Below are 17,989 nucleotides of genomic sequence, written 5' to 3' on the forward strand. Positions count from 1 at the left end.
AGGTCGCAAATCTCACATTCCATGACGCGCTATAGTGCCGGCGCCGCTTTACCCACAGCTTGGTTAAGCACTTCGCACCACGCTAGTCACCACCTATGGAAACCTGGTCTCTTTCGAATGGCGACGGCGCTAGACCCAAGTTGGTACATTATGATTATCCAATCGATAAGCTGGAAGAGCCCACTAGAAATTTTGGCAAGCCTGTGTGGAAAAGATTACCAGCGATCGTGTGAGAACCTCTTTCGCCCGCTTCAGGTTTCAACCCGGCGAATATACTAAACTCCACGGATACGAGACTGCTTAGTGTCGAAAATAAGCCATTTAACAAAATCCCTGGTTGACTCGTCGAAAGACTCGAATAACTCACCATGCCCGCGCCAACCGCCCTGAAGCAGGCTGATGAAGCCCCGCTTCCTATCGAAGCAAATGTCGTTGAGCAGGGTATGCAGAAATTTGCGGAGGGTTGAAGTCGCTCCGCTGACAGTTTATCTAGATGGCCAAGACGAATTTATTCTTGACGCTTCCGAAGCTATGACTGGCGAGGAAGAGTTCATGATTCCTCAAGACACCGAGGTCGACGAATCCATGGCCATCGACGAAGAGGGCCGACCTCGATTTGCTCCCGCCAAGGATATTGTATGTCGATTTATTAGGAATGGAAAGCAAATCTAACTGTACCAGGACCCCGTCACACGAGTTGAAACTCGCAAAGTTCCCATCCCACCGCACCGAATGACACCGCTCAAACAGAACTGGCCTACCATCTACCCTCCCCTCGTCGAACATCTCAAGCTCCAGTGTCGCATGAATGTGAAGCGGAAGACTGTGGAGCTGAGAACATCAAAACATACAGCCGACTCGGGTGCCTTACAGAAGGGAGAAGACTTTGTCAAAGCGTTCACACTGGGATTCGACGTCGACGATGCTATTGCGCTCCTGCGTCTGGATGACCTCTATATCGAGACGTTTGAAATCAAGGATGTACGAACCATGCATGGAGATAGCCAAGCGCGAGCCATTGGACGAATCGCGGGCAAGGATGGCAAGACCAAGTTTGCCATCGAAAACGCAAGCCGTACGCGAGTCGTCTTGGCTGACTCCAAGATTCACATCCTGGGAGGCTTCAAGAACATTCACATGGCCCGTGAATCTATCGTTAGCCTTATTCTAGGAAAGCCTCCAGGAAAGGTGTACGGCAATCTGCGCACAGTGGCAGCGCGCATGAAGGAGCGATTCTAAAAGACAACATAGCATGGAATAATTTTTGCGAAAGCGATATAACGGCGTTCTGGAGTGTGACATTTACTGGGAGGAAGAATCTAGATGGCAGTATAGACTGATGACATGAATACAAAAAGTATTGAATACCATATGTAGAATGCCTGTTCGACGCAGCCGCTTAACGAGCCGGCTGCGACACCAGCGGCGACGGGCAAACCGCGCTCGAGGGATTGCGGTCCATTTGGCGAATGTTACGTATGATTTATGTGAAATGCTATCCATAGCAATGAGTTATACAACTATCATCAGACATGGGGAGGGTGCGCCTTTTTACCCCAAAAGGGCCGATGCGGCGAGCGATTTTCTGCGGCGAGCGACCATGTCTAGGCCCTAGATGTAAGCATAAGTAGAACCGTCCTGGCTGTGGTTGGAGGATCCTACACAAACTGCGTGAGCTAATCAAGAGCTGCGCAAATACCGCGATACTGAGAGATCCGAGTCTCCTTTGGTTTTGGGAGATGGACTGGCCAGTCGCGGTCGCAAGCAGCGAGATCGCCAAGGCTCTTTGGCTGGGAGCGTCAAGTCTCCGCGCTTTGTCTAACCCTGACCTGTTTGAAATGCTGAGGTGAAGCAGACCCACTCTCTCATACAAGCGGCGCGCATCTGCGTGAAGCTGGTGGATGATGGGCGAAGATGGCAAGGTGCCGCCGCCCACTGGCTTCCCACTAACAATCAGTGCCCACTGGTTGCACCGGGCACTGGCTTTACCTCAGCTGCATGTTGCGTGTTGCCCCTCCCTCGCCCCTCCGTGGCCACTGGCTGATAAAGAGCTTCCTGACCATTCTCGAAACCTTTTCCCTCCCAACATTTGCTCTTCCTCACCATCTTTTATACCTGTACCCGAGGTTTCAGGATCGATCTCTATCAGTACAATCCCACGGTTAGTTCCTTCTAATTCGGTGCCTTTCAATACTTCCCTCGCATCTTACCAAGACGCCCATGTTGCACCTCGTTGGCTGCCCCGCCATATGAGCTCATCCTGAGCTCTGCAAAAGACCGTTGTTTGTTGAGGCATATTCTCGGGTAGCTACTTTTCGAAGCACAATGGACGCAACAATATCTAGTGGTAGCCAGCTCTACTTACTGGGGATGTTCTAGCATATTTTTCGTCTCTCAAATGCCTGCACACTGCCGTGCGCTCCTCATTCCCGCCCAATCGCGGGGCTCCCCTTCAAGCTTCCCGCCAAACAAACCACTGACCAATTTTGTACCGCAGAACAACAACGAAGCCGTTTCCACTGTCAAAAATGGCTATCACCAAGGTTCACGCTCGTTCCGTCTACGATTCTCGTGGAAACCCCACCGTCGAGGTCGACCTTGTCACTGAAACCGGCTTGCACCGGGCTATCGTCCCCTCTGGCGCCTCTACCGGTTCGTCCCGACCATTCCCCTCCTCTTACCGAATCCACGTTGTAACCGGACGTCACAGGCCAACACGAGGCTGTTGAGCTCCGCGATGGCGACAAGACCAAGTGGGCTGGCAAGGGTGTTTCCCAGGCCGTCGCCAACGTCAACACTGTCATTGGCCCTGCCCTGATCAAGGAGAACCTTGATGTCAAGGACCAGTCTAAGGTTGACGAGTTCCTCAACTCAATCGACGGCACCGAAAATAAGGGAAAGCTAGGCGCCAACGCCATCCTCGGTGTTTCCTTGGCTGTCGCCAAGGCTGGCGCCGCGGAGAAGGTAAACACACTTGCCCAGTAAACTCACAGGACGATACCGAATCGCAGGCTAACATGACCACCCTAGGGAGTTCCCCTCTACGCTCACATTTCCGACCTCGCAGGTACCAAGAAGCCCTACGTTCTCCCAGTTCCTTTCATGAACGTCCTCAACGGCGGGTGAGCTTTGAAAATGACCGAGTCAGTTACAATATCACTAACCGCCATTCAGCTCCCATGCCGGTGGCCGTCTCGCCTTCCAGGAGTTTATGATTGTTCCTTCGTATGTGCTTCGAGTCGAGTCATCTTCATAACTGCAAACTAACTCAGTGATAGTGAGGCTGCCAGCTTCACCGAGGCCATGCGCCAGGGCGCCGAGGTCTACCAGAAGCTCAAGGCCCTTGCCAAGAAGAAGTATGGCCAATCTGCCGGCAATGTCGGTGATGAGGGTGGTGTTGCCCCTGATATTCAGACCGCTGACGAGGCTCTTGACCTTATCATGGAGTCTATCGAACAGGCTGGCTACACCGGCAAGATCAAGATTGCTATGGATGTCGCCTCTAGCGAGTTCTACAAGACCGAGGAGAAGAAATACGATCTTGACTTCAAGAACCCGGAGAGCGACCCTAGCAAGTGGCTCACATACGAACAGCTTGCCGCTCTCTACAGCGAGCTGTGCAAGAAGTATCCTATTGTGTCTATTGAGGACCCCTTCGCCGAGGACGACTGGGAGGCCTGGAGCTACTTCTACAAGACCCAGGACATCCAGATTGTCGGTGACGACCTGACTGTTACCAACCCTCTCCGCATTAAGAAGGCTATCGAGCTCAAGGCTTGCAATGCCCTTCTTCTCAAGGTTAACCAAATCGGCACCCTGACTGAGTCTATCCAGGCCGCCAAGGACTCCTACGCCGACGGCTGGGGTGTCATGGTTTCTCACCGGTCTGGCGAGACTGAGGATGTCACCATTGCTGACATTGTCGTTGGCATCCGCTCCGGAGAGATCAAGACTGGTGCCCCATGCCGCTCTGAGCGTCTTGCCAAGCTGAACCAGATCCTCCGTATTGAGGAGGAGCTTGGTGACCTGGCCGTCTACGCCGGTGCCAACTTCCGCAACTCTGTTAACCAGTAACTTTGCGATTACGCAGTGCAGCTAAATGACATCATGGGCCATGGGTATACTCAAAAATAAAAAAACTGATTAGTTTACGAATGGTACGCTAGTCCAGTATATGGACAAAAACAAGATGAGATTTTCTAGATATCGTACTAAGTACTGTGACCCATGAAGAGTAATTGTGAATTGTAGTAGCTGTTGTGCAAGGGTGGTGGGTGGGCCAGGGGTGCAACTAGCATCACCACAGCAACAGGCCGCCAGGGGACAAAAACACGACACTACCTTGCAAGCACAGTTAGTTGAGTAGAATGTGCATTGTTTTCCACTCTAAAATACCCTTTTGAAGGCTACACTAACCCAACAGCAAACTCGACGTCGAAGTCACCTTCTGGTTCACGCGCGTATCATCATGGCGCCCTCGGAGGAGCTCATCAATTTTGACGTGATCGAGGATCAAAAGGAAAACATTCAGTCACTTCCTGGCGGTCGCTCAGCCAGGAAGCTTCATGCACTATATTCACCTGCACCGCTACAAGGCCTTTCAACACCTACTCCTACAGACACCAGGAATGTTAACGACTGCATCCGCGCAGAGTATGAGGCGGAGGTGCAATGTATTTCCGAGTCTGACGACCCCCTCGATGTCTATGACAGATACGTGCGCTGGACGCTGGACGCATACCCCTCTGCGCAAGCTACACCCCAATCGCAACTCCACACGTTGCTCGAGCGAGCGACCAAGGCCTTTATCGGCTCATTACAGTATAAGAACGACCCGCGCTATTTGAAGCTCTGGTTGTACTACATCCAATTCTTTGCAGACACCCCACGCGAGACGTACATGTTTCTGTCCCGTCATGGTATCGGCGAGGGCCTAGCCTTGTTTTACGAAGAATATGCTGCATGGCTCGAAGGTGCGGGCCGATGGGCGCAGAGCGAAGAGGTATATAAGTTAGGGATTGAGCGTGAAGCTCGCCCAGTCCAGCGACTGCTTCGCAAATTCAAAGAGTTTGAGGAAAGGCAAGCACAAGTACCCGAAGCAGTCAATGCGCCTTCATCACCGGCTCTACCCAGCATTCGCCCAGCACTGGCTGCAAAGGTTGACCCGTTTGTTGCCGCTGCCCGCGCAGACCCCCAGGCCCCGCGACCTACAAGCAGTGCTAGCGGATCATCAAAGCCAGCGAAATCCAAGTTGGCCATTTTCGCAGATGCGGACGCCAAGCCCCCCGCGCTCTCCTCTCGCGAGGAGGGGTCAAAAGGTTGGGAGACGATCGGGTCCCTCTCGGACCGCAAGAAGGAAAACACAATGGAAGCGAGGCCTTGGGTCGGCGAGACATTGAAGGCGGGTGGCAAGAAGCCTGCAGTTGCAGCAAAGATGGCGGTGTTTAGAGATACGGTAAGCTGTCCTTCCATTGCAACCCCCTGTATATTCTTCCCATTGATGGCCAATTAGGACTAATGTATTATTTTAATGTGTACTTTGTGAACGCAGTCTCTTGCTCAAATACAAAACATCGTTGTTGTTCCTTCAAAACATCAAGTGACAGTACACCCTCAGACAGGGAAGAAGGAGTATATTTTCGTCGATCTCGCAGCGCTTTACCCTACACCAGACGACCCTGGCACAGAAGTCAGCTTTGAAGAGATCAGAGCGGCGAATTGCGGCTGGTTAGATTGTGCATGGGAGGACGATGAGATGGAGAAGGTTCGAGGCGTGACCCCCACGCAGATGGATGAGAATATTCATATGCAGCTGGATGAGATTGAAGAAATCAGCAAATTAGTTATACACCGGGACACCGTTATATACGACGAGAATGGTGCCATGCTACAGCAATCTCATGTGCACAAGCCTGGCAAGAAGAAGAAGCCCATGGATATCAACGAGACCCAAATTAGTGAGTGCTGGGCTTAAGGAAATTCATGATCAAAAGACTAACAATGGGAAAGTCAAAGCCAAGTTGGATTCACCGTCAAGACCGAAGATGAAGAAACGAAACACGTCCGAGCCGACAATGACCCTGCATACAAGGGCAGCGACGGACGACATATATGACATCTTTAATGCTCCAATCAAACCTGTTGTCGAGAATCTGAACGAGAGCGCGGATGAGTACGAGTACGAATCAGATGGCGACTACACTACTGATGCGGAAAGTACTGTGGCGACTCAGAACGTCGCCCCAAGCGAGAATGGGGATGAGGAGATGACTGACGCCAAGAGTCTGAGCGAATGGTCAGAATTTTCGGCTCAAAGGCAAGTTCCGGACATAAACGGCGAAAGCAACTATACATCTGATGCGGCCGACGCTCAACATGAAGACGTCACCCCGCAGACTTTGGATCCTACGAGGGACGATGAAACAATGGAAGAAATTAATGGACAGCATACCACCGAGGAAAACTCGTCCTTACTGACAAGGACAGTCTTTGTTCCTATTCCGCCCGAGGATTACGACCCTCCTACACGTCCGTATAGAGATGCGGCCGAGGTGGCCAACAACAGACTGCCGTTTATGACACCAATCACGGAGCGAACCGAAATCTCTCTCGACCTGGATGAAGATTATGAAAATCGTGTCGATCATTTCAAGACCCCGTGCAGACGGGAAGATCACCAAGCGGCAGGCCGTTTCCACACTGATTTGGAGCCGCTCAGTAGTCCGCTTCAGGAAATTCCTGACGATAGTTTCGCGGTGCCCAAGATTGCTACGGCGCTCAAGCAGAAGCCTGCCCCTCTTTCAGCAAAGCCAGCTAAGGCGCTGCCTAGAAAAGGCCCTATTATCCACGATGTCATGTGCAACCCCATGGATGCGAATGTACGCACTGAAATCCTGGCTAATATTCAACCTCCCCTGAGCTCTTACGCCGGTTTTTATGACCAGCGACACGACCAGTCTGATCGCAGTGGTGCTATCCGCAAGTTTGTCAAGGCACTCAACAGCAAGCCAGGCAAGACAAGTAGCGAGCGTGGCGCGTCACTTCCGCCCCAAGTCGTTCTCGAGTTTGCTAATGTTGATGCATCCTATACGCTGAAGAGAGAACTTGGGGCTGGTGCATTTGCTCCCGTCTATCTTGTTGTCAATTCAAATCCAGAAGAGCCAGCTGGCGATGAGAATGCAGTGGCCGTCATGGGTAAAGGCGCGTTTGCTATCAGCCAGCGGGCCAGCCTAGAAGCCTTGAAAATGGAGAGCCCCCCGAGTCCGTGGGAATTCTACATGATGCGGCTTTCGCATGCTCGTCTAGGGCCTCAGCACCGCGTCTCGGCATCCCTCTCATATGCCCACGAGCTTCACCTGTATCGTGATGAGGCATTTCTGTTTCTGCCCTATCACCCCAACGGTACTCTGCTTGACGTGGTCAACCACTTTCGTTATGAATGCTCTGGCGTAATGGATGAACTTCTTGTCATGTTCTTTACCATTGAGCTTATGCGTACTGTTGAAGGTCTCCACGCCAAGCAGCTCTGCCACGGCGACCTGAAGGCCGACAACTGCCTGCTTCGCCTAGATGAGCTTTCGAGCACCTCGCTTCTTTCCAACAAATGGCGGGCGGATGGTAGCGGCGGCTGGGGCGCGCGAGGCATTACGCTGATTGATTTTGGTCGTGGAATCGACATGCGGGCCTTTGTGCCGCACGTCGAATTCTTTGCCGACTGGAAGACAACTGATCAGGACTGCTCTGAGATGCGAGAAGCGCGGCCCTGGACGTGGCAGATTGATTACTATGGGCTTGCGAGCACCATTCACTGTCTGCTGTTCGGTAAATACATTGAGACAGTACGCTGCGATAGCGGCGGCATCGGCAAAGGTCGCAAATATAAACTTCGTGAAGGCCTCAAGCGCTACTGGCAAACAGACATTTGGACTGACTGTTTTGAAGTGCTGCTTAATCCTTCTTCCTTTGTTGCCGGCGAAGAGGGCGGTAAAATGCCTGTGCTCAAGTCGATGAAGATGATACGAGAGCGCATGGAGGCGTGGCTCGAGGCGAATAGCGACAGAGGTGTCGGACTCAAGGGCCTCATTGTCAAGCTGGAGAACTATACCAAGATGAGAAAATAGCCGCCGGACCGTTGCAGGTTTTAACGATAGATTTGGCTGATTTGGCTGATCTGTCTTTTTTTTTTCCAAATTCATACTGCTTTGTTGTATACGGAGTTGAGCAACTTACTGAGGCATTTCTGTTTATGATACCACATCAATTCATACTTCATTATTTCATACGTCCTTGATAATGAGCGAAAGACAAGTCAGGATGCCTATAGACAAACACTGTGTGAATGTTCAATCCATGATGTATTTTTGTGTTTGAGTTTGCTTTCAGCTACCCGTACATGTGTCTTGATAGACGTGTGACCGACCCGGAGCCTTCGTCAGACACAAGGATGTAACTCTTCATACATGTCTCCTTTCAGTTGCTCTCATCATCAGTATTCGCAGACTTCTTCTTCTTCCCTGCTGCAGTCTTTTTACCGCCGCTTTTGGCACCCTTCTTATCAACTTGGTCCTGAATTCGCCGTCGCTCCGTCGCACCACGCTCCTTGAGCTCCTTCTCTAGCGCTACAAACTCTTCGCTTTCAGCATTCATGCCGATGAGGCTCTCGAGGAGCTTGATCTCGTCGGCCCAGACCTGCTTGTTCTCAATGGTCTTGCCGTTGGCGTCCTTTCTGTCAATGGGCGTCTCAAGAACCATGGGCATGCCACAGAAGCCGTCTTCGTTCATGAGACTGTGGAAGGCACGTAAGCCGAGAAAGCCGGTGCCAATATTGGCGTGCAGGTCTCGGTTAGAGGCAAAGGGCGCCTTGCTGTCATTTACTGTCGTGTACAATGTGAGCATGATGAAAGCAACCGTCGACCTTGATATTCACTTACAATGGAACGCTTTAAGGTAATTGATACCGACAATCTTGTTAAACGCGTCGAACGTCTTGCTGAACGTCTCTGGCGTGCGCAGGTCGTGGCCGGCGGCGAAAGCATGGCATGTATCGATACACACGCCGACGCGTGACTTGTCATCAACTAGAGCAATGATATCACGCAGGTCTTCCCAGGTCGAGCCAATGATATTGCCGCTACCAGCCATATTCTCCAAGACTGTGATGACGCTGCTCGTGGCCTTGTGCGACTTGTTGAGCTGCGCCGCTATGCGCCCGATGGCAGCATCGCGGCTGTCGCCAAGTGTGGAGCCAGGGTGGAAGTTGTACAATTTGATCCCGAGCTGCTCGCAACGGATGAGGTCATCAAGAAACGCGTTGTAAGCCTGTGTCGCTTTGGCTGGATCCGACTGCGCGAGGTTGACGAGATATGAGCCGTGTGGGAGGGCGTGCTCTGCTGCTTTGTAGCCATGGTGCGAACAGCCACTAATAAAAAGATCTTTTGCCTCGGAGGTAATAGGCGGGTTGTCCCATTTGCGCTGTGACTTGAGAAAGAGCGCAAACGAGTTCGCGCCAATGTGCACGGCGTTCGTAACGGAATTGTTCACACCTGGAGGTGAAGGTTTAGTTTGCGTCGTGTCTATGTTGCTGCATAGATTGAAAGAGGGCAGTCATACCACCAGCCGCGCTCACGTGAGCACCAATGTACATTGCCTTCTTCAGTGACGAGACAGCGGTGCGGTTTCCTAGCGGCATCGTGTCCTCGTCTTTTCCCTTGGCTGTCTTGCGCTTTTTGGGCTGTGGTGCCTCGGCTGCGGGCTTCGTCTTTGGTGCGCTGTCGTCTGAGATTTTGCGTTTCGGCTGGGGTTCGACTGCGCGCTCGGTTGCCGCCGACCTGCGCGATCCCAGAGCTTTGCTGGCTGCGGACGACTTCTTCACTGCCCGATCGTCTTCCTCCTTGTAGCTCAAACCAGACCTTTTGCGTGGCGATGAGCGTGTCATGTTCTGTCTGTCAACGTCAGTGATGTCCTGTGAGAAAATACTGAGATACGCCAGTGTTCCAAGGAATTTCTGCTCACAGATTGGCTAGCTGATGCTGTGCCAGTGCTTGAGATGGTCGTGGAATCGCGACCCACGCGTGCGGCGTTTGCGATTCTCGCGCGGTGTCATGTGACGTCACTTGTCGCCAGGTAGTGTTTTTGATAACGCGCTCGAGCATTCAATAGAAGTTCAAACTTATATTCTGAGTCCTGTCGTAGTAAGTGCTATTAATATGCTGCTACAACATTAACAAACAGCTCAATATGGCTGCAGCAAAGCTGCAGCTATCTGGCATCCCTCCAACTCGACATAGTAAAAGCGCACTCAACTGAACAATTGGTTCAGCGGCAATTTAGTTTACAATCTCCAGTTCGCTCACACGACTTGGGACAAAGTGATCCTTGTACGTTTCCCAGAGGCTCTCCAGCTCCCGAATATAGAGTTCATGATAGTAATCGATTTCGTCTGATGTGGGCTGATGGCCAGGAGCTGAGTGCACTGCGATGGGCTTGCCGATCACGACATTGACAGGCCGGCGATAAGGCATGAGGCCGACGTCGTAGTTAAGGAGGCCGCGTCCATGGAGAGCCGGCAAGGTAAACTTGAAGACTTTGAGAGTAAACATTTGAAGCTTGTGCACCAAGGGATGGGTTTTCGGGCTTAGCTGATCGTAGATATCGTTCTCGCCAAAGCCAATCACGGGAACAAGGTCAGCACCGCTGCGGAGTGCCATTTTGACGAACCCCTTGCGGCCTCTGAGGATCAAACGAAGGGTGCCGGGCTGCGCCTCAAGAGACTCGCGAGCTCCTCCGATGACGATAGTAACAGCACGACCCTGACCATCATTCTTGGGGCCGCCCTTGCTCAGAATATTACGAATAGATTCTTTTGAGACTGATCGAACACCCATGGCCAAAATCCAATCCCTGTAGAATGGAATTCGAAAGTTTGAATCTAGAGTGAGAATGCTGTTTGTGATGCCGGGAAACTTTTCTCGAAAGTCAAGGGCATTCGTCGCGAAAGAACACCAAGCGCCATGAGAAATTATTCCATGCGGGTGATAGCCAAGTATATATCGTCTCTTCGGGTCAAGATCGAAGGTCTTGTGCAGGCGAATAGGAAAGTAGCCCGCGAAAAGCTTCCACAGCCGCAAGGAACGCAAATACTCTGAGCGATAGGACAATTTTCCATCGACTGCTGCAGTAGAAAAAGTCAGGTGCAAAAGGTATGGTATCAATATCGGCCACATGAGAGGATTGGCGCAAGTGAACCAGAACATAGAGACCAAGACGACAATGGACATGCAGTGGAAGAGTACTGCGGCTGTTTGTAGACGTCGGCGTAGAGGCACTCGCAAAGGCGCAAAACGAATGCCACCGGCTTTCCAGGCATTTGCCTCGCTGTTACTCATGGACTTCTCGCTCTTAAGCGCTGGGTATTTCGTCCTGGCCGGTTCAACGCCGTTGACGGCTGGTTTTTTTGCAGCATCAGCGTACGATTTCGAATCGCCGTTCGAATCATGTTCGTCGGTATTATTAGTAGCGCCGAGTACGGATGTTGAACTTTCCCGAGTTAGAGACAGCGCTGAATCTTTTGCGTCCTGCATCTTGAATTAGTGAACAGTTTTCGATGGACAACGAGTGGCTTGACATTGCCAAGTACCGTTCTATTACTGTTTTCCGGGTTTGGGACAGTTTGAAGCTTGCCCAAGTCGTCATGGGTAGCTATGGGCAATCCTTCAAGTTAGCATTTCGTTCTGTATGTAAACTCCAAGCCCCTCGTCGGGGGGGGGGGTGACCAGCTGCTCTGTCCATAGCACAGCGGGCAGAAGCCTCAGAAGACGCCGGCAGCGCGGCTCATCAAATGTTCGCCCTCTGCGTCAAGAATACATACCGCTTGTAGGTAACCCCATTAATGCGCTAGCCATGTTGATTTTCAGAGCGAGTACTGTTCCGGTTTTCGACGGTGGATGACGAAAAAGAGGTCTTGCAGTCAGACGGACGAGCGCAGCCGTTCCAAACAGGCTATGAGGGGTGGGTGGCGGGTAGCGTTACAGGGCTCCCGCAATAACCAGAGCTCAACACAAGTTTGCAGTGGCCCTGTTGATTGCGAGAGAGCGCTCGCACGATCAGCGCCGGAATCTTTGCCCGAGTATATGCACTGAAGGTTCAGGCAATTGGAAAGGAAAAGTTGCCGAAATTTCCTCGCTGCCTTTGACTCCCTTGAACGGCATAAGTGGACGGCGCACCAGTAAGCCACCTGGGTACGGATAACAATGACGTTGGGAGCTTGTACCTACCTAGGTACCTAGGTAGGTAAACTAGCACGTGAAATTGGTAGGCGCTGTTAGTACCTACCTATGTACCTAATAAGCAGCCACAAAACCGACAGCCTTTTGCAGACACAAAGCATTGAGTTCAAATGGCATTGCCTACAGGATTCGGACCTGGGCCATGACGGGTATCCCTCGTATTGGGATAGCTTTCACGAGACCGAAGGTAAAATAATGAAATCAACATTTCAGCTTTGCTCTGCCTGACCTGTCCCGATGGGAGTAAGATCTAAGAACGGCAGCAGCAGCGTATATAATACAACATATCGAAATCGATCATAAGGAAGATATCATCTGTTCGTGGTCCCATAGCTTTGCGCAGGAACACAACGCAGACCTTAAATCAAACCATCGTCCTATAACGCCATTTTCCCATTCTTAAAACGTGTCGTCTCCATGCGCTTAACGATTGCTGACCGTCAGGCCCCCCAGCTGCTTTTTTGTATTGCATGCACATAAACGGATACAGATAGGCGATCAGCCAACCAAACTAGTTCAATTGCCGGCGCCAGACTCAAGCAATTCAACGCGTTTCTTAAGAGTATCCACCTCTTCAACCAAACCCTTGACTTTCTCTTCCATAGACTGGATATAGGCCCAGACACTTGGGTCGCTTTGAGCGAACATGTTAGACTCTGCTGGGGATCTTGCATGGTTGTAACCAGCTGATGTTTGGGGGCCGGGGAAGCTAGGGTGAGACAAGCCCGGCAGCTTTGGTCTCTGCCCGAGAGGTGGTGACTGACGCCGTGTAGGCTGTGCTTGTTGATTTTGTTGAGGAGATCGAGGGCGACCGGGAACAGGCGGCTCATGGGTTGGAAGCGCCGGGCTCAGGGCCTTGGGACTCTCTGTCATGGTATTATGCGAGTACAGCCCAGTATTCCCACCTCCAGTGGCAGCGGATGACACACTTGTATTCCCAGTGCGCGCTGTGGCCATGCTATTAGGGACTGACGAAGCCGTGCTGTTGCTCGATTGGGTTTGGCTCGCATTGGGCGGGTAAAGTCCGCTGGCCATGTTAGCAGCAGGTCGGGGCCCGGATGGAGGGTATGAGCGCGACTGCGCCGTGTATTGCTCGGGCTGGTGGCCACCAGTGGGAAGACTTTGTCGACGCAGCTCCTCCTCTTCGCCGTGATCATAGGTCATGCCGGACATTGCAGAATCGTCGCCTTCGGCCAAACTGCCATCCATCTCATCTCCTTCAGCGAAACTGCCTAGGCTAAATCGCCGACCTGCACAGCCACCGTTTCCTTTTGCATGTCTCGCCAGAGCATCACCTCTGGCGAACTTGCGATCACATTTGGGGCAGATGTGGGGTTTTTCTCCGGTATGAAGCTTGCCATGGCGCTTCAAATCATGCAAACGACGGAAGCGCATTTGACATTCGGTACAAACGTAGGGTTTTTCTTGGCTATGGGTAAGCAGGTGGCTTTTGAGGTTATGGTGCCTCGTGAATTCGGTATTGCAGTAGGGGCACCTGTGTTTTTTGGTGCCCGACGATGTTGGCGAGCCTTGAACAGGTGATGGCAAGGGGTAGGTCAGTCCCCTGTGGCTTTCACCAATATGAGGAGTGGTGAAGGATGAGCTAGGGTATGGCATAGGCCCGGTTTGATGTCGACCTTCTTGACCATCAACATGCTCGGGGGTGAGATGCTTTCCTTCATCAACGTCCATGGGGCCTGGGCTGGCGACAAGCTGTGGCGCAGCGGGATTTGATGTTTGTTCCGAGGTGTTGTCGGTGACGGTCTCTTCCAGGCGAGCAGCACTGTTGGCTGCGGCGGCGAGGGCGCTGGCCGCTTTGGCTGCCGGCTCCATGTCAGCCGTGGGCGCAAAATGCGGTGCGTCTGTTGGGCGGCTCATTGGTTCGATTCCACCTGACATGAGTGAAGTCAAGACTTTGTGGCTCGGGTTCTCCGTTGTTGATAGTGCTATTATGAGACTGTCCCGTTCTTGGAGCTTCCAACGTTGGAGGTCTTCTATGGCTGCCGCGCCGGTCAATTGTACAGGGGCGTGCACGCCGGCCAAAGCAATGCGAGCGGCCTTTGCGGGGGATTCGAGAGGATCGGCTCGACCAGATGGCGAGTTCAGAGATGGCGAATCGCGGTCGCGCTGTCGCTTGGTGCCTGCCCGAGCAGCCGGATCAGAAGGGGGAGCGTCGGGCAGAGAAGTCTGGGGGGGAGGCACGGTAGAAAGAGCAGATGTGGCGTCAATGTCGCCTCCAGTCGATGCCATAAGACTCAACTCCGAGAAAACAGTACAGCGCGGCGGAAAAAAGAAGCGCAGAAAGCATTCGAGTGACACACGCCAGAGCAGGACATCAAGCGGGCATGTCGTCCGCTCTCTAGTGTTTTTTTTTTGGCAAAGCGAAACGAACGTGTGGCTGATGAACGTGGCGAGAGCTAGAATAAGGTAGATGATTAATTTTTTCTGGCCTACCGGACCGGTTGACTCGCGCACGGGATGCACGTCAGAAGGAAATGCGACTAGTCGGTTGCAGCACGTACAAATGGTGGCAAGCGAGACGAGTCGTCGAGGTCGTGTCGATGAATGGGCAACGAGGAGGATATTTGGAACAAGAGGTCGGGTAGTGGCGCGTTGGATGTAGGTGAAGAGCAACACCTTTAGTGACGATGGGGAGGAGGAAGAAGAGGCGACGGTTACTGGGGCTGGGTACTGGGCAGAAAGCCGCTAAGCAGGGCTGGCGCCTGGGAGCTGGCTGGGGGGCGGACTGGGTGGGACGTCACTCGTGAGCGCTGTGCAGCACAGCGCAAGCAAGGGAAGCGCAGTAGGAAGCCCGAGGGAAGTGCCGGTGTGGCGAGGCTGTTGCTGGGACACAGGCACGGGCATATTTCTTGAGGGTGCGATACCATTTTGCTTACAAGCTCTTGCTGGTGTGAACTATAGTTACGAATTGGCGGCCGTCAGAATATGTCGGACCGTTTGCCTGCACCAGCTGCCGAAGTACACTTGCAAGACCAAGATGCTGTCGAAAACATAAGTAGTTGCTAATATGGCACTGACGTTGTAGGCGAAACATGCCTCGGCGTCCCATTGATCACATACCTGTTGCAAAACATATTTTGTGGCTGGCTGGGTGGTCGTTCCGTCGTCATTGTCCATCTCTCTCGGCTTCTAACAGTAACTCGTGGTGCCGTTGTATTGAGGTAGGTATCTTGCTTGGCTTTACCACTTGAGTATTAGGGAGAGGGAGGAAGGTACCTACTGACTGCAGGGGGTGGCCAGCTGGTGGCCCACCACCGATTACACTGCCCGGCACTCAACCAGGGTGCTGCCCTCTCAGTCCGCATCATTTGTCGTCAATGATACGAAGCATTTACTTCTTCTTCTTTTTCTTGAGCAGTGCACCGACTTTCTCGCTTGCCTGGTAGTAGTTTGGACGTGAAGGAGCTTGCTGTGGTGCAGGCAGCTGCACTGCTGAGTGCGGAGTACTACTTGACTATCTGAACAGATTATTCACTGGCTGGTGAGTTGTCGAGGTTGGAAGCCAACACCTCAGTAACTAGCAGTCGCGCCTGGTACCTTGCTCACCTATGTATCATCATTGGAATCCACTAAAGTACAAGCCACTCTCCCTAGAACATCTTTTGCGCTCCTATGCCTTTCCTACTCTCTTCTGATTCCGCCGCGCGTCCAGCCTGAGGCGCAGTCAGTGGACCAGCCAAACAAACATTGCGCCCAGCAAAGTGATAGATAGGCATAGCGCGTCGCTGACCCTGGCCTAGCACCAGCGTCAGCAGGGCCAATATGGCGGACACGGCCACCAACTGTTCCTGGCTGCCACCGCAGTTGTGGCTGGACTGCTTGTGAGCAACCGGCAAGGCTGCCAACTCCAAACCGCGCTGGCGAGGCTGGGTGGCGAGGGCATAAACAGCTTGTCGCACAGCCCCCATGCTCTGGAAGAAATCATACTGGTACACATAGCTCGTATCTACAAGGGGAAGCCGATTCCCTGTTTGAAACCATCATGCCCTTGTCCATGGCCAACTTCAAGACCAGTTGACAAAAAGTAGAAGTTCAATGACTCGCAGGCTACATCTCAACAGCGATGGCTCACACATGACAAGGTAATAATCGCCTTACCACCGGAACTAGCTCTCCCCGGCCTGAATCCTGCCTTTCCAAGGATTTTGTGCCCACCACTTTGCAAAACCATAGCTCGTCATTGATCTTCAGATTAATATCATTTTTGTGATTACACTTGTTGTGTGGGCGGCGACCTGTCGTTGAAAACTTATGACGTTTCGTTGCCATCAGGAGCAAGATTGTGTTCCATGATTTGCGCTTTACTACCTCGATAGAGTTCAGCCTTTTTTTTTTTCATTCCCACAGAGCAGTATTCGACGAGACGCGCAGGTGGCATGGCACAGTACAGAGAGTGTCACACACGGACTCGAAACTAGCAAGAGATGTTGACTGAATAGCATCAGATATGGCACACGTTGCAAGCTTTGAAAATGCTGCAGATAGGGTTCCGCGAGGCATTGATTTGGACGGGCCGGAACTGTTAATCGGCCATCATTCTAGGTTGAATCGATTGGTGCTGTCCTGGACTACACCAACGACCCAACCAAGGCTTTGCTGATGACGTAGTGGATATGCGCCCCGTCTTGGTCAATTTGCTACTTACAGCCACTACACTAAGTAAACCACACATTCCTTGCTTCCCAAAGTCTTCGACTGGGTGGCCAACTGGTACCCCAGACTCCCAATCATCAACGTGCTTAGTCTCTACGCACGCAGGCACGAGTGGATTTCGTTACAACTGTCTACCTCTTAGGATGCTAGCTTGGGGCCCTAGACCCAAACAGCCATAGCCCACTGAAGGTATGACGCGTGATACCAGTCACCGTTTCCAACCTCCCCCACCGGATCGGCGGGTAAAGAAAGAGACAGGTTGACAAGTGGTCTTTACGAGGTTGTTAAGGCAATCAGGCTCTCAAAACTGGTTCGAAACCTGGAATCAGTGAATGTGGCCAAGCCCAAGCAGGCTTTCATGTATCAAAAAGGAAGGGCCTTGGCCCAGCGACAAGCTTTTGATCCAAACGCACCGGGTCTTTGGAGAACTTCTGAGCGATCGCCGAGTGAAACTGACGGATCTTCGCGTCAGAGATTCGAAAGGCCAACGATGCTAAGAAAGTAGTCTGATATTCCCGCAACTCGCTCAACGTCTTTGTGAGTGGTCTCCATTAACGAATCGAATTGAGGCCGATGCAATCGGCGCATCAGTCGTTTTATGGAGGCAGCGCAGCTGCAGCCAGATAGGCATACAACTAGTAGGCTATGGCTATGCAATGGCTTGCAAACGAGAGCCAGTTATCTCACGAGTATGAGCTTCAAGAGATAGCAGTTAAACCGTAATTGACGCGGGTCAAGTATGTAAATTTCGATGACAAAGAAGAAAAGGTGGGACAGGTCATTATGTGGTGGTCTGCCGTACATATCTTACAAGGTCGACACTGAACGCCAAGTGCGAATTTCAATGGGGTTGTGATGTTGAGAGGGAACAGGGAGCATTGCACTATTCCTATAGCCCATGGCCATAGGTGCGCAAAAATCTTCAAACGAGGACGAAAGTTAAGTAAGCCGCTGTCCGAAGTGGCCAGAGTCAATTTACTGGAGAAAGGATGCTGCATATTACATATACTCCCTTCTCTAACTCAACAATA

At 52.0% G+C, this 17,989-nt stretch overlaps 5 protein-coding genes across 5 annotated transcripts; 3 read left to right on the plus strand and 2 right to left on the minus strand.

Moving 5' to 3' along the window:
• Positions 1-368: 368 nt before the first annotated feature.
• On the plus strand, positions 369-1,239 carry V2A60_001157 (pre-rRNA-processing protein PNO1; the record flags this gene model as incomplete). The annotated part of the gene is made up of 3 exons (XM_083252519.1): positions 369-441; positions 494-636; positions 682-1,239. 3 exons carry the CDS (start codon positions 369-371, stop codon positions 1,237-1,239), a joined length of 774 nt encoding a protein of 257 aa, XP_083108645.1.
• A 1,289-nt stretch (positions 1,240-2,528) lies between these two features.
• V2A60_001158 (enolase acuN) lies at positions 2,529-4,074 on the plus strand (the record flags this gene model as incomplete). The annotated part of the gene is made up of 5 exons (XM_083252520.1): positions 2,529-2,652; positions 2,711-2,964; positions 3,031-3,122; positions 3,175-3,225; positions 3,279-4,074. The coding sequence occupies 5 exons, from the start codon at positions 2,529-2,531 to the stop codon at positions 4,072-4,074; spliced, it is 1,317 nt and encodes a 438-aa protein (XP_083108646.1).
• Positions 4,075-4,468: 394 nt separating this feature from the next.
• Positions 4,469-8,120, plus strand: V2A60_001159 (Mad3/BUB1 homology region 1-domain-containing protein; the record flags this gene model as incomplete). Its single annotated transcript, XM_083252521.1, has 3 exons — positions 4,469-5,455; positions 5,552-5,957; positions 6,010-8,120. 3 exons carry the CDS (start codon positions 4,469-4,471, stop codon positions 8,118-8,120), a joined length of 3,504 nt encoding a protein of 1,167 aa, XP_083108647.1.
• Positions 8,121-8,469: 349 nt separating this feature from the next.
• On the minus strand, positions 8,470-10,883 carry V2A60_001160 (uncharacterized protein; the record flags this gene model as incomplete). Its single annotated transcript, XM_083252522.1, has 4 exons — positions 8,470-8,873; positions 8,931-9,542; positions 9,610-9,937; positions 10,335-10,883. 4 exons carry the CDS (start codon positions 10,881-10,883, stop codon positions 8,470-8,472), a joined length of 1,893 nt encoding a protein of 630 aa, XP_083108648.1.
• Positions 10,884-12,800: 1,917 nt separating this feature from the next.
• V2A60_001161 (C2H2-type zinc finger protein) lies at positions 12,801-14,534 on the minus strand (the record flags this gene model as incomplete). Its single annotated transcript, XM_083252523.1, has 1 exon — positions 12,801-14,534. One exon carries the CDS (start codon positions 14,532-14,534, stop codon positions 12,801-12,803), a length of 1,734 nt encoding a protein of 577 aa, XP_083108649.1.
• Positions 14,535-17,989: the final 3,455 nt, after the last annotated feature.

Source organism: Cordyceps javanica, chromosome 1 (assembly GCF_051103115.1).
Source record: "Cordyceps javanica chromosome 1, complete sequence".
In the NCBI taxonomy this organism is placed as follows: domain Eukaryota; kingdom Fungi; phylum Ascomycota; class Sordariomycetes; order Hypocreales; family Cordycipitaceae; genus Cordyceps; species Cordyceps javanica.